The sequence below is a fragment of the Oncorhynchus gorbuscha genome, linkage group LG05, assembly GCF_021184085.1.
Source record: "Oncorhynchus gorbuscha isolate QuinsamMale2020 ecotype Even-year linkage group LG05, OgorEven_v1.0, whole genome shotgun sequence".
NCBI classification, from domain to species: domain Eukaryota; kingdom Metazoa; phylum Chordata; class Actinopteri; order Salmoniformes; family Salmonidae; genus Oncorhynchus; species Oncorhynchus gorbuscha.
The window spans coordinates 53,938,196-53,963,453 of record NC_060177.1 but is presented as its reverse complement, the minus strand read 5'-3'; the positions used below and the strand labels follow the sequence as shown (position 1 = coordinate 53,963,453).

Genomic DNA, 25,258 nt, shown 5'->3' with positions numbered 1-25,258 from the left:
GTCAGTCTCTTGGTGGACCCACTCTCCCTTTTAATTTACAAGGTAATACAAACTGACCACAGTACCTAAGTGGCAGTCTTTCTCCAATGACATAATCCACAGACTGTTGGTACATTAGGAGAGGAGTAGGAGTTTAAAAGCCCTAAAATGGCACAGTTCCTCAAAGTACAAAGAAGTACTTTGCTTTATGTTTTTTTGTGTGTTCTCTGTTAAATGTCCACTCAGCCCACATGCTCACACGCTCTATATATATACTGTAAACATTAACTAGGTGTTCATACGGTGAATCTCCCATTTTATAATGTTGAATATTACCTTACATGTTACAAAATACACATTGATTTAATTGTACTGTGCATTCGGAAATTCTTCAGACCCCTTGACTCTTTCCACATTTTGTTATGTTACAATTACTCAAAGGTATTAAATCACTTTTTCCCCCCTCATCAAACGACATACAATACCTCATGACAAAACAACCACAGCTTTTCAGAAATTCAGACCCTTTACTCAGTCCTTTGTTGAAGCACCTTTGGCAGTGGTTACAACCTTCAGTCTTCTTGGGTATGATGCTACAAGCTTGGCACACGTGCATTTGGGGAGTTTCTCCCACTCTTTTCTGCAGATCCTCTCAAGCGCTGTTTTCATCATGGATCCCTCTGTACTTTTCTCTGTTAATCTTTCCCTCGATCCTGGCTAATCTCCCAGTCCCTGTCGCTGAAATGCATCCCCACAGCATGATGCTGCCACCACCATGCTTCACCGTAGGAATGGTGCCTGGTTTCCTCCAGACGTGATGCTAGGCATTCAGGCCAAAGAATTCAATCTTGGTTTCATCAGACCAGAGAATCTTGTTTCTCATGATCTGAGAGTCTTTAGGTGCCTTTTGGCAAACTCCAAGCGGGCTGTCATGTGTCCTTTACAGAGGAGTGGATTTTGTCTGGCCACTCTACAATAAAGGCCTGATTGGTGGAATGTTGCAGAGATGGTTGTCCTTCTGGAAGTTTCCCCCCATCTCCACAGACGAACTCTGGAGCTCTGTCAGAGTGAACATCGGGTTCTTGGTCACCTCCCTGACCAAGGCCCTTCTCCCCCAATTGCTCAGTTTAGCCGGGTGACCAGCTTTAGGAAGAGTGTTGGTGGTTCCAAACTCCTTCCATTTATGAATGATGGAGGCTACTGTGTTTTTGGGAACCTTCAATGCTGAAGAATTGTTTTGGTGCCCTTCCCCAGATCTGTGCCTCGACACAATCCTGTCTCGGAGCTCTGCGGACAATTCCCTTGACCTCATGGCTTGGTTTTTGATCGGACATGCACTGTCAACTGTGGGAGCTTATATAGACAGTTGTGTGCCTTTCCAAATAATGTCCAATCAATTGAATTTACCACATGTTGACTCCAATAAAGTTGTAGAAACATCTCAAGGATGATCAATGGAAACAGGATGCACCTGAGCTCAAGTTCTCATAGCAAAGGGTCTGAACAGGTATTTCAGGTATTTTTTATATTTTTTATTATAAATTTGCAAGCAGATTCTAAAAAACTGTTTTCGCTTTGTCATTATGGGGTATTGAAAAAATCAAACATATTTAATCCATTTCAGATTAAGGCTGTAACGTAACAAAATTCTGGAAAAAGTCAAGGGGTCTGAATACTTTCCGAATGCACTGTATGTCCCACAGGGGCAAATCTGGTGTTTTTAGATAGAATTCAAGCTATATTAGATCAGATCCAGACAATAACTATTATTTTAGCAGGCGACCTAAATCATATATTAGATAAGATTGACAGAAGTAGCATTTTAAAAGCAATCTCAAGGAGCCTCCAAAGATGATGAAAAATGTCAAATTTAAAAATAATTTACAGGACACCTGGAGATTACTATTTTTAAATGTACGCAACAATTTACTGGGTTTAGAAATCCATGACCTAGTGACATCGAATCATTCTCCGGTATAATGCTTAATTACACCAACAGAAAATTCACTATGTCATGTGACAGAATATAGAGAATGAAAAGTAAATACACTCCAAACCAATTGTAATTTTCAAATGAATTAGAAACAACAATGCGATTAATGGCAATTTTAAAAGCTTCTTTGAAAATCGATATGAATCTGAATAAACAACAGTGGGACTGATCCTACAGCCTTCTTAGACCCAACAACCCTGAAGCAATTATCAGCAGATCACTTAAAACAGAGATCCCCAAAACTAAATATCAGACACTGTTAAAACATTCACAGGGAGAAAAGCCCCAGGAACTGACGGCTTTCCCATAGAACTCGAATAAAAATTTTGGGAGAAAGTAGAGCCCTTATTTACACAAATGACAACACACGTTACTAAATTCAGTGCTTCCTAGTTCCATGTATCAAACAGTTATGTCAGTTATATTAAAACCAATCAAATCTGGAGAGTCACCAGCTGATTACCGACCCATAAGTTGAATACATTGTGACAAGAACACAACAAAGCTCATAAGCAATAGAATGACAAAAGTTTTACCGAAAAATAGAAAGCAGCAGCGTATGAAAGGAGATGGAAAGGAGTGAAAGGAGTCCGTGCAAACTAAGAGGGTCAATGCAGATAGTCCGGCGGGTGAGTGCGAGTGTGTGTGTGATGGTGATTCAACCTTTGAGCTTGGCCGGCGATAATGATTCATATTTGGAGCAGGGCTGGTTATGACGTGTGTATCCGTGGCAACAGCATGCAGTGGGCTTCTGGGGCCATCCCCCTCCTGTCTCTTATTGCAGTCCTCCTGAAAACTACAATTCCACTCAACACTGTTCAACACCACTCACTACATTCAATAGAACTCAACATTACTGTACCCCTGCCACACAATTTAGAAACACCAGACCCTGATCAGCACAACGACACTGAATACTGTGATACTCACGCAACAAAGATTAGAACACTAAATATACTAAACTATGTGGACATCCCTTCAAATGAGTGGATTCAGGTATTTCAGCCACACCCGTTGCTGACAGGTGTATAAAATTGAGCACACAACCATGCAATCTCCAGAGACAAACATTGGCAGTAGAATGTCCTTACTGAAGAGCTCAGTGACTTTTAATGTGGCACAGTCATAGGATGCCACCTTTCCAACAAGTCAGTTGTCAAATTTCTACCTTGCTAGAGCTGCCCCGGTCAACTGTAAGTGCTGTTGTTGTTGTGATGTGGAAACATCTAGGAGCAACAACGGCTCAGCCGCGAAGTGGTAGGCCACACAAACCCACAGAACAAGACGGCCGAGTGCTAAAGCGAGCAGCGCGTAAAAATCATCTGCAACACTCACTACCGAGTTCCAAACTGCCTCTGGAAGCAACGTCAGCACAATAATTATTAGTCGGGAGCTTCATGAAATGGAAAGTCTGAAGCAGTGGAAACTCATTCTCTGGAGTGATGAATCACGTTTCACCATCTGGCAGTCCGACGGACAAACCTGGGATTGGTGGATGCCAGGAGAATGCTACCTGCCCCAATGCATAGTGTCAGCTGTAAATTTGGAGGAGGAATACTTGTCTGGGGCTATTTATCATGGTTCGAGCTTGGCCCCTTAGTTCCAGTGAAGGGAAATCTTAATGCTACAGCTCACAATGACATTCTAGACGATTCTGTGCTTCCAACTTTGTGGCAACGGTTTGGGGAAAGCCTTTTCCTGTTTCAGCATGACAATGGCCCCGTGCACAAAGTTAGGCACATACAGAAATAGTGTGTCGAGATCAGTGTGGAAGAACTTGACTGGCCTGCACAGAGCTCTGACCTCAACCACATTGAACACCTTTGGGATGAATTGGAATGCCGTCTGAGGAGAGCCAGGCCTAATCGCCCAACATCAGTGCCCGACCTCACTTATGCTCTTGTGACTGAATGGAAACAAGTCCCCGCAGCAACGTTCCAACATCTAGTGGAAAGCCTTCCCAGAAAAGTGTTCGACGTTCGATGTTCGACGAGCAGATGTCCACATACTTTTGGTCATGTAATGCATTTTAGTACACTCAATTGATAGACATCTGTCGCAGGTCTACAACTTAATATTCAGCACTACCTTCCCTAAATGCTACTAACTGCAGCTGATTTCTCCCCGCTACTGAAAACTCAATAGTCAGCCATGCCATTCCCAGCAGTCCTGCTTTAGGCCTCCTGCACATAGAGGAGCAATGATCTGCTGAGCCCTATAACTCAGGAGCATGTGTGACACACGCACACACACACACACACACACACACACACACACACACACACACACACACACACACACACACACACACACACACACACACACACACACACACACACACACACACACACACACACACACACACACACACACACACACACACACTCACTGAGCGCCTGAACAAGTCTGCTGACCTTAGCGAAACAGTGTGATGGAAAGGGATAAGATTCGATAGGCCATGAGAGAGGAATCTGCTTGCGACAGACAGGCCTGCGATCAGTCGATCAATAAGCTCTATCTGGTATAGTGCTGATCCCAATTGATCAATATTCAAGTTTCAAGTTTCATTAGTCGTATGTACGGGATACACATGGTGTACACAGTCTAACGAAGTGCTGACTTGCAGGTTCCTTCTCGACAATGCAACAACAACAAGAAATGATAAAAGACAAGGATATGAACATAAAGTAAATGGCTCAATAAAATAGAATAAACATTAAAGCATAATACGGGAAGGCGCAATTTATAGTCCAATATTTACAAGTGTTTTGGGGAAGGGAGATTGGGTGCCAAGTGTTTAAATTGTGCAGTGTTTAGCAATCATAATAAGAGTCTGGTATCAGCAGTTGTGATGTGTCTGTAGTGTGCGTGTGGGTGCGTGCATGCGTGCGTGCATGCGTGCGTGCATGCGCATGTGTGTGTATGTGTGTGTGTGTTAAAGCGTGGAGAGTCAGTGCAGGTGGTCAGTTCAAGTGTTCAGCAGTCTGATAACTTGTTCCTCAGACCTCATGCTCCGTCACCGTCTGCTCGACGGTAAGGGAGTCAGCAGCACGTGACTGGGGCTGGTGAGGTCTTTGATGATACTGTTGGCCTTCCTCAGGCACCGATTTGAGTAGGTGTCCTGGATGGGTGGGCGCACGGTGATGTACTGGGCCGTCTTCACCACCTACTGGAGGGCCTTGCGGTCGTGGATGAAACAAATCCGGTAACAGGCCGTGATGCAAACGATCAGACCCTCTCGACGGTGCAGCGGCAGAATTTGGAGAGGACCCGGGATGGAATGCAGAATTTCTTCAGCCGCCTCATGGAAGTTACGCCCTCTCGACAAGAGTGGTGGTGTTTTTGGTCCATGTCAAGACCTTGGTAATGTGGGGCCGACGAACTTAAAACTGCTTACTCTCTACTGCAGACCCGTTGATGTGGATCGGACATGTTCCCTCAGCAATCAACTCCTTTGTTTAGCTCTTTTCTGCTGTAGTGCAGTTCCAAATCTCCCAGCCCAGTGCTCTGTACAGAGTTGTGACTGCACAGAAACATTGTGGTGGTGAATTAGAGCTGGACAGAGTAGTACCTCAGAGCAACATGATACGCAGCTGTTCCATAAATACAAAACAAATGAACATGGACTGAATTATTGGACATTTATAATGCTGCCAACATGATCAAGGTCCAACATAAAGGCCATTGGCGCAAAGAACAACGTGTTCAGGGAATGCAGGAGTAGTGAGTAAAAACTCAGTATGTCATAGGGCAGGAGTTTTTCCTCCCCGTGTGGCCTGAGCAGAAAAAACTGTTCTAGCAATTTGAATAGAAGGTTGTCACTAGGCCATGTAGTAAACCTCAAACACACTCAGCAACAGCGAGACATTTCCTGTCGCTATGGGACAGGAAGGAGACCTGCTGTTTCCTGTCCAGCCGGCACCTCTCTCACACACACATTGACCTCTGACCTCTCAAGTGGGCACTTTATCTGTGATTGACCAAGGATAGATGAGTGACGTCCAACTCCCACAGACTGTCACAAAAGCATTCCACACACATCTCAAGCACTCAGGGGGAACAGTGTGTGTGTGTGTGTGTGTGTGTGTGTGTGTGTGTGTGTGTGTGTGTGTGTGTGTGTGTGTGTGTGTGTGTGTGTGTGTGTGTGTGTGTGTGTGTGTGTGTGTGTGTGTGTGTGTGTGTGTGTGTGTGTGTGTGTGTGTGTGTGTGTGTGTGCGTGTGTGTGCGTGTGCATCATGCTTGCATCCTACCAGGTATTGAGCCATTATTGTATGGAACTCCCTTCCACCTCATAATGCTCAAATGAACAGCAAACCTGGTTTCAAAAAACAGATGAAGCAACACCTCACGGCACAACGCCTCGCCCCTATTTGACCTAGATAGCTTGTGTGTATGTATTGACATGTAGGCTACGTGTGCCATTTTTAAATGGATGTAGTTCTGTCCTTGAGCTGCTCTTGTCTATTATTAAATCATGTTTCACAACTTGTGTGGACCCCAGGAAGAGTAGCTGCCGCTTTCGCAACAGCTAATGGGGATCCTAATAAAATACCACATACCAAATACCCAGGCCTTCTGCGTACATCAAGATTGATTGCCCATTAAGCTAAAGCTTTGGTCTTTGGCAAGGTTACTCATTGCCGTTGTGCCTGTGAAGTTCCTCCACTACATGTGCTTGTGGCCCTCTGAAGACGTCTGGAACTCAGAATGGGCCCCATTCTGTACAAATCCCATTCCCCACAGGGGTAGTGCAAGGTGTGAGGTAGGTCCATGAGGGCAGGCATTTGATAATTGAACGGGGCCTAAGTGTGCTCTGCATGAGGTAGAGAACACATAGAGTGAGCATGCTCTATAGAGTACGATCAGAGATACTTCTGACCTTGAGAGAAATGTATTGATCTTCCGGCACTGTTCCTATTGATTGTCCGGCACTCTTCCAAACACAGAGAAAACTGATACCTGCCCTCCTGAATCATTGATAAGCATACTGCTCTCTGCTCTCTCCCTCTCTCCCTCTCTCCCTCTCTCTCCCTCTCTCACTCTCTCGTCCTCTCTTTTTTTCCATTCCAGAGGAAGTTCAAACAGGTTTGGGTCTGTTTTGTCATGAAACTACATATTTGTAAAGACCAATTCTAAGTTTTCAAACAGATGATCTAATTTAAATGTATTTTGGCAAACAAACAGATTTAGAAAGGACATTTCACCAATATCTGACAATGGCTTTTCTGTGACGACCATCACAGATCTTTTTCTTAGGACTTATTCTATCTTTACAGACACACATTTTCTGAGTTGGTAACACAGACATCTGACTCCTTAACACTCTGGACACACACACATTCATATTGACTCTCACAAACTGTAAAATACAATAACAACCTAAATCTACACACACATAGGCAGTATAGAGTAAAAGACAGTGTCTCCGATCCTTACTGTACGCCATGTCTTATTTATAACAGAAGAGCAGTTGCAGGATGATATGAAAAATGCATGCAACCATGTACACCTGTGTCTGTGTCTGTCTGTGTGTGTGTGTGTGTGTGTGTGTGTGTGTGTGTGTGTGTGTGTGTGTGTGTGTGTGTGTGTGTGTGTGTGTGTGTGTGTGTGTGTGTGTGTGTGTGTGTGTGTGTGCTTGTGTGTGTGTGTGTGTGTGTGTGTGTGTGTGTGTGTGTGTGTGTGTGCTTGTGTGTGTGTGTGTGTGTGTGTATGTGTGTGTACTGAGGTGTCTAAAGAACAGGGCTCACTACGTTCTCTTCAAACCTTTTGTATCGCACACACTTGTACATCCATACTGTCCTGTGTGTGTGTGTGTGTGTGTGTGTGTGTGTGTGTGTGTGTGTGTGTGTGTGTGTGTGTGTGTGTGTGTGTGTGTGTGTGTGTGTGTGTGTGTGTGTGTGTGTGTGTGTGTGTGTGTGTGTGTGTGTGTGTGTGTGTCTAAAAGTGAAAGTGTTTGCTTTTAGTGTGGATCATGCTTTTGAGTGACAGTAGTGTCACTTCCTCCATCAGAAAGGAAAGGATAGGAAATGTAGTGAGGCGCAAGAGACTCGAGGTGAACATCTGTGTGGGCGACGCTGAAACTCCAGCTAACTCCCTACTAAGATGCGCATGCGCGCACACAAGTGCAGACAGACATTTATGCACACATATTGTACACGTATGCACGTATGCACTGCGAGGGAAGGCGCTGAGAGGGAGGAGAGCAATAGACAGCCTCCAGTGGAACCTCATCCTCCACTTCCGCAGAAGAAAGGAGACACCACCACTGTCCCTCTACAGCTTTCTTTCACACCTGTCACCCTCAGAGGGGCAATAAACCAATCAGTGTCGAAATAACAGGCTATACTGAGGCAGCTGTGGTCTTCCCAGACTCCTACATAGACTATCTTATCAAAAACACACATACTCATACACACTCAGGTCAGGATTCAATCCATTGCAGAAAGAGGATTTCAGGATAGTGCTTTCAAAAGTGCTTTTAGAAAGCCATAGTCACACTTTGATCCTCATATCATTTTCCAGTTTGGTTCAGTATTAGTACAAACTAAGAGATTTGAGTGAGAGTGAGTTGACCCCTCCACTGTTTCTGCTCATGTCGGTTAGTATCGAAATCCTCTTAGGTAAGTTGGATAACAACTCGCGTTAGACGACAACAGCATCAGTAAAGACAGAGGTGAGCCACAGTTTTCTTCCTTTTTGGGATGTGCAATAAAGGTTTGTGGGATGATTAGTGTGGAACAAGACACAATGAGACATTGAGACGGGATCACTGACATCCACATGCATGTTATTCACCAGCAACATCTGAGTACCTCTTTACCACCATTCAGACCCCACCCTATGCTTTTATCCCAAATGGCACCCTACATCCTACGCAGTGCCAGTGCCAAGAGAAGTGCACTATTTAGGGAACAGGCTGCCATTTCAGATTTGAGAGAAAGCCCCGGTCTTTCCATGCTAGCGATTGACATAGGTTACAGTAGTTTACAGTGTAAAGGGACTTACTGTACCTTTGATTCCAAACTTGGAGTTCCCCCCGAATTTTAGGATGACCAGCATCAAGAGGAAACCCGTGAAGGCTACTGCTGCAATCCCTACGACCACGTACACCTGAGGGAATGACACAGCTGTTGAGCTAGGACCACCACTGCTCAGTCTGAAACACATTGTGCCGCAGCGTGTAGCCTACTAGCACCGAGACACATGACACCAACCATATAGAAACAGGACATATAAATGTCTAAAACTTAAACATACTGTCAACTATAAACACACTATATGGTACTATTAATAATAATAGTCCCGGTGAAACATACCACATTAAAACATAGGATATACTGTAAACACAAATGTTTAGCTCCCACAACAGCACTGCTCCCAGAACAGTTCTAAGGCTCACACAAAACACAAAACACAACACAAGTGCGCAACGAGGTGTCTCGGAGTGTGACTTACAGCCACTCTGTCTTCCGGTGGATCTAGAGGTGTATCGTCTGTTTTCAAAGAGAAGAGAAGAGAAGAGAAGACAGCAGATGCTAAAGTATCCCTAATTTCAAAAGTCGTTGATCAAATATGTCTGTCCGTGTGGGTAGCACGTTAGTTGAAGGGGTGCCTACATAAGGACTTAATAAGAATATTTTGTATTATTGCTTGCGGTTGTTGGCATAAACATTGCTGTTCACGAATGCTGTATGTATGGGTTGGGTTATGAAGTCCTCATGAAGGTACCCTTTCAAGTAAAGTGTTCCCTCTATGAGTGTGTCAGAGTGACATAGGCCTGTGTGCTTTGAAAGCTCCGCTGTGTGAATAGGTCATGTGAAGGGACAGTGACTATACCTGTAGTTGGGTCTGTGGTGCCCAGAGACCGAGTGACACGAGGAGAGGAAAGAGAAAAGAAAGTACTAACACTTTATGAGACAAAACGCAAAGCTCGGTAATCAGTTTCCAAAGCATTTCTCAAGTCAATATTCCTCAGGTGTCAGGACATCATAAAAGGAAAGCACATTGGTTTTTGCTAAACTGTTCAATCGGTGATTTAGACAGTCAATTTTCCATGTAAATATTTGAACAACAACTCACCATAGTAAAGAGGTTCTGTCACTGTTCCTGTTGGGTAAAATACAAAAAGTACTTGATTAATCAATAAAGGTAATAGATTAGATAAGAACTCCGCTCACCTGCTTGTCTACTGTAGGTCTTAATTGGACACCAATTGAAAATATACCGAACAAAAATGTAAACGCAACATGCAACAATTTCAACGATTGTACTGAGTTACAGATCACATAAGGAAATCAGTCAAATGAAATAAATTCCTTGGGCCCTAATCTATGGATTTCACATGGCTGGGCAGGGTCACAGCCATGGGTGGGCCTGGGAGAGCATAGGCCCACACACTCGGGAGCCAGGCCCAGCCAATCAGAATTCATTTTTCACCACAAAAGGGCTTTATTACAGACAGAAATACTCCTCAGTTTCATCAGCTGTCCAGGTGGCTGGTCTCAGCAGATCCCGCAGGTGAAGAAGCCAGATGTGGAGGTTCTGGGCTGGCATGGTTACACATGGTCTGCGGTTGTGAGGCCGGTTGCGCGTACTGCAAAATGATCTACAACGACGTTGGAGGCGGCTTATGGTAGAGAAATGAACATTACATTCTCTGGCAACAGCTCTGGTGGACTTTCCTTCAATCAGCATGCCAATTGAACACACCTTCAAAACTTGAGACATCTGTGGCATTCTGTTGTGTGACAAAACTGCACCTTTTAGAGTGGCCTTTTATTGTCCCCAGCACAAGGTGCACCTGTGTAATTAGTATGCTGTTTAATCAGCTTCTTGATATGCCACACATGTCAGCTTGATGGATTATCTTGGCAAAGGAGAAATGCTCACTAACATGGATGTAACCAAATTTGTGCAGGGTGTAATTCTCTCCTTCTCTCCTTCTTTCTCTCTCTCGGAGGACCTGAGCCCTAGAACCATGCCCCAGGACTACCTGACATGATGACTCCTTGCTGTCCCCAGTCCACCTGGCCATGCTGCTGCTCCAGTTTCAACTGGCCTGGGCCCTAGGACCATGTCCCAGGACTACCTGACATGAGGACTCCTTGCTGTCCCCAGTCCACCTGGCCATGCTCCTGCTCCAGTTTCAACTGTTCTGCCTTACTATTATTCAACCATGCTGGTCATTTATGAACATTTGAACATCTTGGCCACGTTCTGTTATAATCTCCACCCGGCACAGCCAGAAGAGGACTGGCCACCCCACATATGCTCTCTCTAATTCTCTCTTTCTTTCTCTCTCTCGGAGGACCTGAGCCCTAGGACCGTGCCCCAGGACTACCTGACATGATGGCTCCTTGCTGTCCCCAGTCCACCTGACTGTGCTGCTGCTCCAGTTTCAACTGTTCTGCCTTATTATTATTTGACCATGCTGGTCATTTATGAACATTTGAACATCTTGGTCATTTTCTGTTATAATCTCTACCCGGCACAGCCAGAAGAGGACTGGCCACCCCACATAGCCCGGTTCCTCTCTAGGTTTCTTCCTAGGTTTTGGCCTTTCTAGGGAGTTTTTCCTAGCCACCGTGCTTTTACACCTGCATTGTTTGCTGTTTGGGGTTTTAGGCTGGGTTTCTGTACAGCACTTTGAGATATCAGCTGATGTACGAAGGGCTATATAAATAAATTTGATTTGATTTGATTTGATTTGATTTGTGCACAGAATTTGAGAGAAATATGCTTTTTGTGCATATGTTACATTTCTGGGATCTTTTATTTTGTTGCATTTACATTTTTTTCAGTATAATTACAGTTTTAAAAATGTGCAGACACACGGCTCTCTAGGAATTCAGTTTGACACGCGTCATATGTGCAATTTGACCACTAGCCCCTCCCCCTAATAACTTCAGTAGATTTGAGAGGATTGGAGATAGATGTAAACAATATGGTAATACTGTAGCTCCATCTTACCATTTGATAGGCCAGGTGGAGGTTTTGCCATATTGCAGACTATCAATCCTCTCAGAATGACACAAGTGGGATAGGGGTTTAATTGGGATTCAGAGAGTGGTTACACTACACAACACATACCTCCCTCAAAGGGGTTGTGCATGAAGTGGGCATTGACGGTCTTGCGGTCCCGTCCGTACTTGTTGCTGGCCAGCAGGGTGTACGGTCCATTGTTGATGTGTGTGGGGCTGTCCAGCTGCAGGCAGCCGTGGTACTCCCTCTCAGAGAAGTCATGGATCATGGTCATGATGTAGGGTCCCTCAATAACCGGCTCCCCGTCTAACAGCCAGCGGAGCTCGGGCTTTGGGTTCCCAGACATACTGAATGGGATGCACCAGTGGTGGTCCTGGTAGGCATCACTCAACTTACTGATGTTAGGGGGAACTGAGAGAGAGAGAGAGAGAGAGAGAGAGAGAGAGAGAGAGAGAGAGAGAGAGAGAGAGAGAGAGAGAGAGAGAGAGAGAGAGAGAGAGAGAGAGAGAGACAGTGAGTTAGGGGGTGAGGGAGTGAGTGAGCGAGTGAGTGAATGAGTGAGACAGATAGAAGGAGAAGCCATAACGGGGAGAAAAGAAGGGGGAACGAGTTAAGGCAGATGTTATTCTCATCCTTTTCCCCTCTTGTCTGTCTAGAGATGTGAGTCATGTTTGGAACTCACAGAGGATGTTGAGGAGGACTGTGGACTCATTCTCGCCCACAATGTTCCCAGCACTGCAGGTGATCTTACAGTTGTTGTCCAGGGAGGAGAGGTTATAGAGATGGAGCTCAGACACTTGGCCCGAGGTCTCAATCTGCAGAAGAACACACAGAGACACAGTGAGTCAGGTACCCATCTCACCCACATGACCAATGCTTTAACACATCAACAGTTATTTCTTTGGCAAACACAATACCTGTTGTTAGTGATATTGTAAGATCATGCTTTACCATTTATAAAAAGATATCCTTCCCTAGTAGTTGTTGATTCTTTGACATTGTGCCATCTCGTCTGTATGAGAACCTATGCTAAACAAATGGTGTTACACAGCTAGATTAGCAAGTACCATTATAGGCCAATACTAGTGAATAATTGGTGTTAAAATCCGTGGTGTTAAAAGATCTGCAATATGCCAGATGGGGTAGGATCCCTGTTCACCTCATTCAGCTGCTTGTCTAGGTAACACGCTGTTGCTATAGCTCTGCCATATACTCACGTGTGTGAGTTTATAGACCTTTTGCCCTGTGTTTGAGATGTTTTGCCCTGTGTTTGAGACGGTTTGCCTTAGTCCTCCTCAACTTGAGGTAATTTTGCTATTGGTCAAGTAAGTTTGTTTTTCAAGTGAATTATTTTTGTGAAAACATTTTCTGCATTTTTCTGCATTTTTGCATATTTTGGATCCAGTCTTCTCATCAACTTTACTGTTAAAGATGGATTCTGCAGTAGGACAAACAGCACCACCGCCATTGTTGTTTATTTTTAGTTGATGAAGGGAGGTGAGGAGCGTCGCACAACGTGGTACAAAGAAAATTGCAGTACATTTCTGTTGTTCTACCGCGTTTGCAATGATGTCAGAGGGGAAATAACAGTGTTCATTGTTTGCAGTAACTTATTTGCTGTTGTAATGTCGCGAACAGATGTGGCAGTTTCACCATTAAAGATTCCAGCTTGAAATAAATAACACTTATTTTTGCACCTGCTGATGGGTAGGGCCAGGAGTTTTACTTAACCACGAAACACTTATTGTTGCACCTGCTGATGGGTAGGGCCAGGAGTTTTACTTAACCACAAAACACTTATTGTTGCACCTGCTGATGGGTAGGGCCAGGAGTTTTACTTAACTACGAAACACTTATTGTTGCACCTGCTGATGGGTAGGGCCAGGAGTTTTACTTAACTACGAAACACTTATTGTTGCACCTGCTGATGGGTAGGGCCAGGAGTTTTACTTAACTACGAAACACTTATTGTTGCACCTGCTGATGGGTAGGGCCAGGAGTTTTACTTAACTACGAAACACTTATTGTTGCACCTGATGATGGGTAGGGCCAGGAGTTTTACTTGACCATGAATAAATCTGTTTCTTGGTCAGGTCATGTGGTCAGTAAAACTCCTGGCCCTACTCATGGGTGTGTCTAAAATGGTACCCTATTCCCTATATAGTACACTACTTTTGACCCGAGACCGATTTGAGCCGGGGCCATGGGCTTTCTGGTGGGGGGGTGGCGTGGTGACTGACCTCATAGTAGGAGATGAGTGGGGTCATTTTCCAGATGAGCTCAGGAGAGGGCTCTCCGGAGGTGTTGCATGTCAGCACCACATCAGCACCCTCCTGCACCATAACCTTGGACGGGCTCAGAGTCGCCATGGGAACCACTGCCAACGACAACGGGGAGATTCAATGCCATCTTAGTTAAAAATCACAGCACACACACGGCAGTGGTCACACACAGATTACAACTCCATGTGTCTCGCAACTCCGATAAAATCGATTGGACACTGTCTGGAGCCTCTCTAAAGGGAGACAACAACACAACAGACGTTGGAGGGGAGGGGAGGGGACTGTGACCTGACTGTGACCTGACTATGTGTCCAATCAGAAACTTGGCTGCCTCTTAGACATGGTCAATGGCATGGGAGCGTCTGGCGAAAAAGGGCCAATGTCTGTCGAAAGTCCTGGCTGATGAAATGGACAGATCTCTTATCTCCACTCAGGGACGTCGCCAAGACTCTTAACAGCTTGGCAACCCTCTCAATCATTCTAAAACCCAGAAAACTATTAATTTCAGCACTCAGAGCGCAATATCAGCCCTTACCATCATATGCAACTCTCTTACAAGCACTGCCAGCTGGCACAGTATACCTTTACAATGTGTCCATCTCTAACAACACACCCTGTGGGCTAAACTGGTTGCAATGGTTGTATACTGGTTGAAACCAGTTTTAGACACCAGTAAAACTATCAGCATCAACATCTCCAATATAAATACTGACAGGCAGCAGTGAAGACTATATCTTGGCCTCAGATAACCTCTGCATCCAACACATGAAAACTACAGCACTGAGCAGTGGAGCTCATATACTACAGGATGAGAGAGAGAGAGAGAGAGAGAGAGAGAGAGAGAGAGAGAGAGAGAGAGAGAGAGAGAGAGAGAGAGAGAGAGAGAGAGAGAGAGAGAGAGAGAGAGAGAGAGAGAGAGAGATGAACAGAGAGAGAGCGAGAGCAGAGAGAGAGAGAGAGAGAGAGAGAGAGAGAGAGAGAGAGAGAGAGATGAACAGAGAGAGAGAGAGAGAGAGAGAGAGAGAGAGAGAGAGAGAGAGAGAGAGAGAGAGAGAGAGAGAGAGAGAGAGAGATGAACAGAGAGATTCACTGAAAACGTTGGAGAGATTCCCTGGGAGAGAGATGGTCAAGAGAGAGTGAGAGGGAACGACAGCGAGAATGACTGAGAGAAAGGGGGGTTGCAGGGTACTCAGTGTTTCTGGCTGGCTGGCAGCCATGCGGCATCGTACACATGTGGGGCCTCTCCCGTGTGTCGTCTTCATACAACGGGGTCCCCCTGCCGTCTTTCCAGGGGCCCGAACGTAACTGTGGCGAAGTTGAAAATAGCATCCTAATGGAGTGGAGGCTGGGCAGCCGGATCAATAAGTGTTATCAATGTCATTATATAGCCTCCTCTGTACCCCAGAGCACACTAGTACAGGCCCAGGTTCCTTTGTGTTAATACAGACTGGTGAGAGTTACTGAGTGGAAGGGGGAAACTGGTCCTAGACCAGCTTTGGTTTGTTGGTACTCATAATGGGAAAATTTCACATTAGGATACAGCATGTGAATCTAAGGACAGCTTCCTTTATTCAGCAAAGCCCAGTAAAGGGATAGTTCTCTGACATTTTCACCCAACCTTAACTGTTTTCTTACCTCAAGATGAGTTACGTCTTAGAATCATAATATGAGCTCTTAAGGAAAGCCTGTAAAGTAAACAATGCCCAAAAACTATTGAGTTTAGGGTTGGAAGGGCGTCGACTCTCTGGGTATGACTAAGGAGGGCACTTTAAAGAATGACTGTCCGTGACATAAGTTCTCTCTGCTGATACTGGATATCCCAAGTCCAGCGTTGCCCACTCTCCATTATGACCATTCTCTCTGTCTCTGACAGTAAGCCCGCTCTGACATAAGAGGGGGGGGGGGGTCATTATCAGGACAGGAAGGATACATTTTCAATAAAAACAAATCAAGTGGGGCCGTTACTGCAGTGAGGGAGCTTGAGCCTGGTCAGGGGCTTCCTCCCGCCACCCTCCGCTGTACATTGGAGGTCCTGAGCATCGGCCTCCTCTCCCAGCCACAGCTTCATCCATATGTTCTCACAGGAACAGTGCAGCGGGTTCCCTGAAAGAATCCTACGCAGACAGAAACACAGCGCTGAGTGTCGATTCACACGCACGGACACTGACACAAACACACACACACACACATGCACACATAAACACACGTATAAGCACAAACCGATGAGCACATCCGCGCACACACACTCAAATGTTTTTGGGGGATCCATGATGACACATTGTCAATCGGGGGTACATAAAACACTGCTGAAAGAGGGGGAAAGTTAAAAAGGGAGAGAGAGGTAGGGAGAGAGAGAGAAAGAGAGAGAAAGAAAGACAGAGACAGAGACAGACGAGTATTAGACAGAATACAGTTGATTTAAAAAGCAACTCACAGATTTGATATGTTTAAATGTCGAAATATCCTCCAAGACAGAGATGACAGGTTGTTGTCTTTCAAATTCCTGTCAATCAGAATTAACATTATTGACAATGCGAAAAGAAATATCCAAAAGAAATGCTAAACTGTACAACCCTTCCAACAACTGCCCCGGGGCACAGATGTCAGTTCTACATCTAGTTTTGATTTGCATTTGGTTGAGTTGTTAATTAATGTGAATTCAACGTGAAATCAACCAAACATGCCACCATGTCATTGGATTTAGGTTCAAAGTTGAGTGAAAAAAACATGAAATTCCCTTACTTTCATGACTTTTTTCAAACCCAATCAGTTTTCCACGTTGATTCAAATGTTATCACATATAATATTTGGATTGAAATTAAATGGAAACAATGTTAATTCAAACAATTATTTTTGTAAGAACTCTAATTTGGCCTTCACGTTGAGATAAATGTTGCCTTAGGCCTGTAGAAGCCACTCACAGATACTGAAGCTTGAGGTTGTTCTGGAAGGCCAGTCGAGATACATAGGTAAGCCTGCTGTTAGTCACAGTTCTGCAAAGCAAATACACACAAAAACATGATCATACTGCACTAGTTGACAATCTGGGCCCCATCATGACCGCAAGTATAAGACATCACATAGCATAAAAGACTTACAGATTTGTGAGGTTCCGGTAATAATGCAGGTCTTTGTCATTGATGGACGAGAAGCTACTTTGGTTTGCAATATATCTGTCAAAAATGAAATTGGGAAAGATAGGTTAGTTAACAGAAGTAGCAGGCCCACTGAACAACCGATACACATTTCAACAGATATTCATCCTTAAGAGTCGATCGACGTACCCGTGCGCCCAACGTAATTAACCATTTTTAAAAGCTAGAGACATCGTATGAGTTGCATCCCGCTAGCTAGTTTTAAGTTCCTCGGCATACACATCACAGACAAACTGAATTGGTCCACTCACACTGACAGCGTCGTGAAGAAGGCGCAGCAGCGCCTATTCAACCTCAGGAGGCTGAAGAAATTCGGCTTGTCACCAAAAGCACTCACAAACTTCTACAGATGCACAATCGAGAGCATCCTGGCGGGCTGTATCACCGCCTGGTACGGCAACTGCTCCGCCCTCAACCGTAAGGCTCTCCAGAGGGTAGTGAGGACTGCACAACGCATCACCGGGGGCAAACTACCTGCCCTCCAGGACACCTACACCACCCGTTGTTACAGGAAGGCCATAAAGATCATCAAGGACATCAACCACCCGAACCACTACCTGTTCACCCCGCTATCATCCAGAAGGCGAGGTCAGTACAGGTGCATCAAAGCTGGGACCGAGAGACTGAAAAACAGCTTCTATCTCAAGGCCATCAGACTGTTAAATAGCCACCACTAACATTGAGTGGCTGCTGCCAACACACTGTCATTGACACTGACCCAACTCCAGCCATTTTAATAATGGGAATTGATGGAAATGATGTAAATATATCACTAGCCACTTTAAACAATGCTACCTTATATAATGTTACTTACCCTACATTATTCATCTCATATGCATATGTATATACTGTACTCTACAACATCGACTGCATCCTTATGTAACACATGTATCACTAGCCACTTTAACTATGCCACTTTGTTTACTTTGTCTACACACTCATCTCATATGTATATACTGTACTCGATACCATCTACTGTATGCTGCTCTGTACCATCACTCATTCATATATCCTTATGTACATGTTCCTTATCCCCTTACACTGTGTATAAGACAGTAGTTTTGGAATTGTTAGTTAGATTACTTGTTGGTTATCACTGCATTGTCGGAACTAGAAGCACAAGCATTTCGCTACACTCGCATTAACATCTGCTAACCATGTGTATGTGACAAATAAAATTTGATTTGATTTGATTTGATCCCAATCCACTGCATCAGCCTATGTCAGCCTTTCACATCTGCTGTGGAAAGTGGCAGAGCTACAGCTCTGTTTGTCATACCAGGAGACATCCGGAAAATCGGTCTTCTCGTGAAAACGTCTGCAGCGTCCAAAATGGTTTGGCCTACAAACTAACACAAGACCCACAGGACTCGTCTGAAGTCGCTACTGTGAATGTGCCAACTTCTGACTACAGCATCCAAACAGTTTGGGCGACAAAATAATATGACCCGACAATGGAAAGGAGAGAGTCGTTTTGTTCTATGACCCCCACAATGTTCTATGACCCGGTACCAGTTTCAATATGTTATGGAAGTCTGGAAGTAGGTTTGTGAGCACACAAAAAAAGGGTGAAATAAAATATACAGTACCAGTCAAAAGTTTGGACACAAGTACTCATTCAAGGGTTTTTCTTTATTTTTGAAAACTATTTTCTACATTGTAGAATAATAGTGAAGACATCAAAACTATGAACTCACTGTCTCTTCCTGAAGACAAATAATGTATACAAAATGCTTCAATCTGGGTTTAGACTGGATCATATTTATGAGACTGCACTTGTGAAGGTAGTAAATTACCTTTTAATGGTGTCAGACCAAGGCATCTGTCCTCGTTCTCCTAGACCTTAGAGCTGCTTTTGACACCATCGATCACCACATTCTTTTGGAGAGATTAGAAACCCTAATTGGTCCACACGGACTAGTTCTTGCCTGGTTTAGATCTTATCCGTCGGAAAGATATCAGTAAGTCACTGTGGATGGTTTGTCCTCTGACAAATCAATTGTAAGTTTCAGCGTTCCTCAAGGTTCCATTTTAGGACCACTATTGTTTTCTCTATATATTCTACCTCTTAGGGATGTCATTCGGAAACACAATGTCAACTTTCAAAGCTATGCGGACTACACACAGCTGTACATTTCGATGAAACATGGTGAAGCCCCAAAATTGCCTACCCTGGAAGCCTGTGTTTCAGACATAAGGAAGTGGATGGTGGCAAATGTTTTACTTTTAAACTCGGACAAAACAGAGATGCTAGTTCTAGGTCCCAAGAAACAAAGATATCTGCAGTTGGATCTGACAATTAATCTTGATGGTTGTACAGTTGTCTCAAATAAAATCGTGAAGGACCTTGGCGTTACTCTGGACCCTGATTTCTCTTCTGACGAACATATCAATAATATTTCAAGGACACCTTTTTTACATCTTCGTAACATTGCAAAAATATGAAACTTTTTGTCCAAAAATTACGCAGAAAAACTAATCCATACTTTGTCACTTCTAGATTAGACTACTGCAATGCTCTACTCTCTGGCTATCTGGATAAAGCACTAAATAAACTTCAGTTAGTGCTAAACACGGCTGCTAGAATCCTGACTAGAACCAAAAAAGTTGATCATATTACTCCAGTGCTAGCCTCCTTAATGTCCCTAGAATTTCTAAGCAAACAGTTGGAGGCAGGGCTTTCTCCTATAGAGCTCCATTTTTATGGAATGGTCTGCCTATCCCTGTGAGAGATGCAGACTTGGTCTCGACCTTTAAGTCATTACTGAAGTCCCATCTCTTCAGTAGGTCCTATGTGTAGTCTGGCCCAGGGGTATGAAGGTGAACGGCAAGGCACTGGCGCAACGAACTGCCCTTGCTGTCTCTGCCTGGCCGGCTCCCCTCTCTGCCTTTGACCCTATTACGGGGGCTGAGTCACTGGCTTACTAGTGCTCTCCCATGCTGTCCCTTGTAGGGGTGCGTCACTTGAGTGGGTTGAGTCACAGACGTGATCTTCCTGTCCAGTTTTGCACCCCCCTCAGGCACACGTGGTGGAGGAGATCTTTGTGGGTAGTAAGTTGTCTCATGGTTGTAAGTTGGTGGTCTGTTGATATCCCTCTATTGGTGCTGGGGCTGTGCTTTGGCATAGTGGATGGGGTTATATCCTGACTGGTTGGCCCTGTCCGGGGGTATTGTCGATCGGGACCACAGTGTTCCCCGACCCACCCGTCTCAGTCTCCAGTATCTATGCTGCAATAGTGTATGTGCTGGGGGCTAGGGTCAGTCTGTTATATCTGGTGTAATTCTCCTGTCATATCTGATGTCCTGTGTGAATTTAAGTATGCTCCCTCGAATTCTCTCTCTCTCCCTCTCTCCCTCCCGGAGGACATGAGCCCTAGGATCATCCCTGAGGACTTCCTGGCCTGATGACTCCTGGCTGTCCCCAGTCCACCTGGTTGTGCTGCTGCTCCTGTTCTGCCTGTGGATAATCAACCCTGACCTGTTCACCAGACGTGCTACATTACCTTGTCCGGGACCTGCTGTTTTCTACTCTCTCTCTCTCTCTACCGCACCTGCTGTCTCGACCTCTGAATGCTAGTCTATGAAAAGCCAACTGATATTTACTTTTGAGGTAATGACCTTGCACGCTCCACAACCACTGGGATTATTATTTGACCATGCTGATCATCTATGAACGTTTGAACATCTTGAAGAACAATCTGGCTTTAAATGGCCATGTACTCGTATAATCTCTACCCAGCACAGCCAGAAGAGGACTGGCCACCCCTCAGAGCGTGGTTCCTCTCTAGGTTTCTTCCTAGGTTCCTGCCTTTCTAGGGAGTTTTTCCTATCCGCTGTGCTTCTACATCTGCATTGCTTGCTGTTTGGGGGTTTAAGCTGGATTTATGCTAATGAAAAAAGGGCTTTATAAATACATTTGATTGCTTGATGAAATAACACATATGGGATCATGTAGTAACAAAAAAGTGTTAAACAAATCTAAATATATTTGAGATTTTAGATTTTTCAAAGTAGCCACCCTTTGCCTTGATGGCAGCTTTGCACTCTCTTGAGATGATCTCAACCAGCTTTACCTGGAATCCTTTTCTAACAGTCTCGAAGGAGGTCCCACATATGGCGAGCACTTGTTGGCTGCTTTTCCTTCACACTGTCATCCAAGCGAGTCAGATTTCCACCGGTCTAATGTCCATTGCTTGTGTTTCTTGGCCCAAGCAAGTCTCTTCTTCTTATGATGTCCTTTAGTAGTCGTTTCTTTGCAGCAATTTGAGATGTGTCTGTTACTTGAACTTTGTGAAGCATTTATTTGGGCTACAATCTGAGGTGCAGTTAACTCTAATGAACTTATCCTCTGCAGCAGAGGTAACAAAAAAAACTTATATCTCTCAGATTTTTGCCACAAATTTGTTTACATCCTTGTTAGTGGCATTTCTCCTTTGTCAAGATAATTCATCCACAGAACAGGTTTGGCATATCAAAACAGCATGATGATTGAACAGGTGAAACTTGTGCTGGGGACATCAAAAGGCTACGCTAAAATGTGCAGTTTCTTCACACAACACAATGCACACATGTCTCAAGTATTGCGGGAGCGTGAAATTGGCATGCTGACTGCAGGAATGTCCACCAGAGCTGTTGACAGATAATGTAATGTTAATTTCTCTACCATAAGCCACCTCCAATGTCTTTTGGGCAGTACGTCCAACCGGCCTCACCACCGCAGATCATGTGTAACCATGCTAGCCCTGGACACCCGGCTTATTCACCTGCGGGATCCTATGAGACTAGCCACCAGGACAACTGTGGTTTTGCACAACTGAATAATTTCTATATAAACTGTCAGAAATTGTCTCAGGGAAGCTCATCCGCATGCTAGTCATCCTCACCAGGTTCTTGACCTGACTGCAGTTCAGCGTCGTAACCGACTTCAAATGCTCACCTTCGATGGCCACTGGCATGCTGATGAAGTGTGCTCTTCATGGATGAATCCCTGTTTCAACTGTACCAGGTGAGGGGTTTTCTGATGTCAACATTGTGAACAGAGTGCCACATGGTGGCAATGGGGTTATGGTATAAGCTACAGACAACCAACAAAATTGCATTTTATCAATGGCAATTTGAATGGTCAGAGATGCCATGATGAAATCCTGAGTCCCATTGTTGTGCCATTCATCCACAGCCATCACCTCATGTTTCAGCATGATAATGCACTGGCCCCATGTCACATGGATCTGTACACAATTCCTGGAAGCTGAAAATGTGCCAGTTCTTCCATGGCTTGCATACTAACCAAACACGTCACCCATCGAGCATGTTTGGGATGCTCTGGATTGACGTGTACGATAGCATGTTTTGTTACGTTACAGCCTCATTCTAAAACTGATTAAATAAATAATCAGCCACTTGGATTTGAACCTGATCTAACATCTCTGGAGAGACCTGAAAATATCTGTGCAGCAACTTTCCCCATCCAACCTGACAGAGCTTGAGATGATTTGCAGAGAAGAATGGGAGAAAAACATGTGTGCCAAGCTCGTAGTGTCATACCCAAGAAGACTCGAGGCTGTAATCACTAAATACTAAGTAAAGGGTCTGAATACTTATGTAAATGTGATATTTCATTTTTAAATGCTTTATACATGTACATTTATTCAATATTTTATCAACAAAACATTTTTTTTAAGTGTATATGTTTTTTGCATTGGTTTACACTGTAACCATACAATAGAGCGCGAGGTAGCCAGGTGGTTAGGCCGTTGGGCCAGTAACCGAAAGGTTGAGCTGACAAGGTAAAAATCTGTCGTTCTGCCCCTGAACAAGCCATTTAACCCACTGTTCCCCGGTAGGCCGTCATTGTAAATAAAACTTTGTTCTTAACTGACTTGCCTAGTTAAATAAAGTTAAAATATATACGTTTTTGAAATAGAGGCTATGCATCAAAGGGTATGCTATGGTCTTGACAAAGAGATGCTCACATCATGTCCTCAGCATTCCAAATGCTCTACTTTTGATTCTCTGCATGTCTTCAGCTCTGAAACGTGTGTGGAAATTAATTTCGTCTACTCCAATTCATTTTTTTTCTCCAAAATAGATGCAAAACAAATCTGAATATATAATTGTAGGTTTTCGGGCCCATTATCCTTGCAAATATCTGCGGGATTAGGACTACACCTCTTCCCGGAGCCACCGTGGAGCGTCGATCGGTACCGATAGCACCACAACAGTCTCCCTCGCGGTTCAGTAGTCCCCACCGCTCCTCTCTCTCTCTCTCTCTCTCTCTCTCTCTCTCTCTCTCTCTCTCTCTCTCTCTCTCTCTCTCTCTCTCTCTCTCTCTCTCTCTCTCTCTCTCTCTCTCTCTCTCTCTCTCTCACACACACACACACACACCTCCTTTTAACATTCAGTCATAAAAAGCACATGTTCATAAAACACCAGAACGTGGCCCAAAAAAAGAGTAGAACTAGCTCACCTGCTTTTACACTGTGGTTTGACTATAGGATGTATTACAAAGGAACAGTTTCGCGACATTAAAATGAGAGTTCAGTTCATTTAATAGGGTTTACCTTAAAATGAGGGACAGGTGTAAATTGATCACATAATAATCTTCAGAAATAACTGTCAGAGAAACGGCATAACTAGAGCTTTACAACGATGATGACATGTTTTAGAAATGTTGGGATTATGTGGATACAAATCTTCCTAGAAGTCATAGAGGGTGCATGGAAGGACATGTCACAATTCAGATGTATTGAATTCTCATGTGGTCTATATTAAAGGGCAATTGAATTAATATAATAGGCTTTTACGATTCAATATTGGTGCACAATTGCTACTTAAAATATCAAAGTGACTCAAAAGGCACTCGTTTCGTGGAAGACACATCTGTCATAGACCGAGGCCTGTATGATGGGTCCGGTGATGGATCATGGACTGTGACTCACATGTCGGTAATGTTGTCCATCTCCAGCTCCGACTGCAACACGGGAAAAGCCATGATACCCCGCTCCTGGTCCACACAGGCGATCCTGGTCCCGCTGCAGGAGCAGGACGCGGGGCAGGCGGCCCCGAGCCTCCACAGTCCCATTAGTACGCAACACAAACCGAACATAAACACCCCACTACCGCTCCGAAAGGCGCTCATCTCGGCTCCCTCCATGCCCGACCAGGGACGGCTTGGATAAACCAAGCTCCAGCAGAAAGAGACGCTGTCAAATGCTCAATCCAGACGAGCAGGCACCAGCCGCTCTCCGCGCAAATGGGTGAGATGCTGAAAATGGGTTTATCCGTTCCGTTCGTCTCCACAAGAATCCAGCCAGTCACTCAAATGCACATTGAGACACCGACGTGTGTGTATGCCAAGGATTCTCTCTCTCTCTCTCTCTCTCTCTCTCTCTCTCTCTCTCTCTCTCTCTCTCTCTCTCTCTCTCTCTCTCTCTCTCTCTCTCTCTCTCTCTCTCTCAGTCAGATGACACTGGCACTTATAATTCCACACAAAACCCTGTCCTGTGCAGGTCTGCCAGAGACAGAGCCGTGGATGAATAGATAATGAACAGAGACGAAGGAGCTGAAAACGCACACCGTTTATTGCTGCGTTGTTCAAGCAGTGCACTGAGGAGGAGGCGGCGCGGGTAGGCCAACCAACATCAAAACATACAGCATGTTATAGATCGCCGTCAAGAATACGCCCTCCAGCTATTGTTTTAGTTCCGATTCCACGCTGATTGTTCCAGATGGCCAGGGGTTAAAGGGCTCTCCTCCCAGTCATTCACCTCGGTCGACGAGATGCGTTGGTGTCCTTGTAGGCTATAATGGACAAATAGCATAACATCGGGCATGAGAAATACGGGGCTAGGTTTACAGCCAGAGTGTAT

At 44.6% G+C, this 25,258-nt stretch overlaps 1 protein-coding gene across 3 annotated transcripts in view; it reads right to left on the bottom strand.

Moving 5' to 3' along the window:
- LOC124036057 (BDNF/NT-3 growth factors receptor-like) overlaps positions 1–24,996 on the bottom strand; it is a 95,924-nt gene extending 70,928 nt beyond the window's left edge. For 2 of the 3 annotated variants that reach the window (XM_046350172.1, XM_046350173.1), the window contains exons 1-12: positions 24,329–24,995; positions 17,334–17,408; positions 17,157–17,228; positions 16,670–16,738; positions 16,201–16,349; positions 14,194–14,330; positions 12,636–12,768; positions 12,062–12,364; positions 10,052–10,078; positions 9,809–9,820; positions 9,428–9,465; positions 8,983–9,082 (exon numbers count right to left, since the gene is read on the bottom strand). In XM_046350172.1, coding sequence (XP_046206128.1) covers positions 8,983–9,082; positions 9,428–9,465; positions 9,809–9,820; positions 10,052–10,078; positions 12,062–12,364; positions 12,636–12,768; positions 14,194–14,330; positions 16,201–16,349; positions 16,670–16,738; positions 17,157–17,228; positions 17,334–17,408; positions 24,329–24,543 — 1,330 coding nt within the window. In that variant the 5' untranslated portion in view covers positions 24,544–24,995. Of the gene's footprint in view, positions 1–8,982; positions 9,083–9,427; positions 9,466–9,808; positions 9,821–10,051; positions 10,079–12,061; positions 12,365–12,635; positions 12,769–14,193; positions 14,331–16,200; positions 16,350–16,669; positions 16,739–17,156; positions 17,229–17,333; positions 17,409–24,328 lie in introns of all 3 variants that reach the window. The other variant, XM_046350174.1, reaches the window with a different exon arrangement.
- Positions 24,997–25,258: the final 262 nt, after the last annotated feature.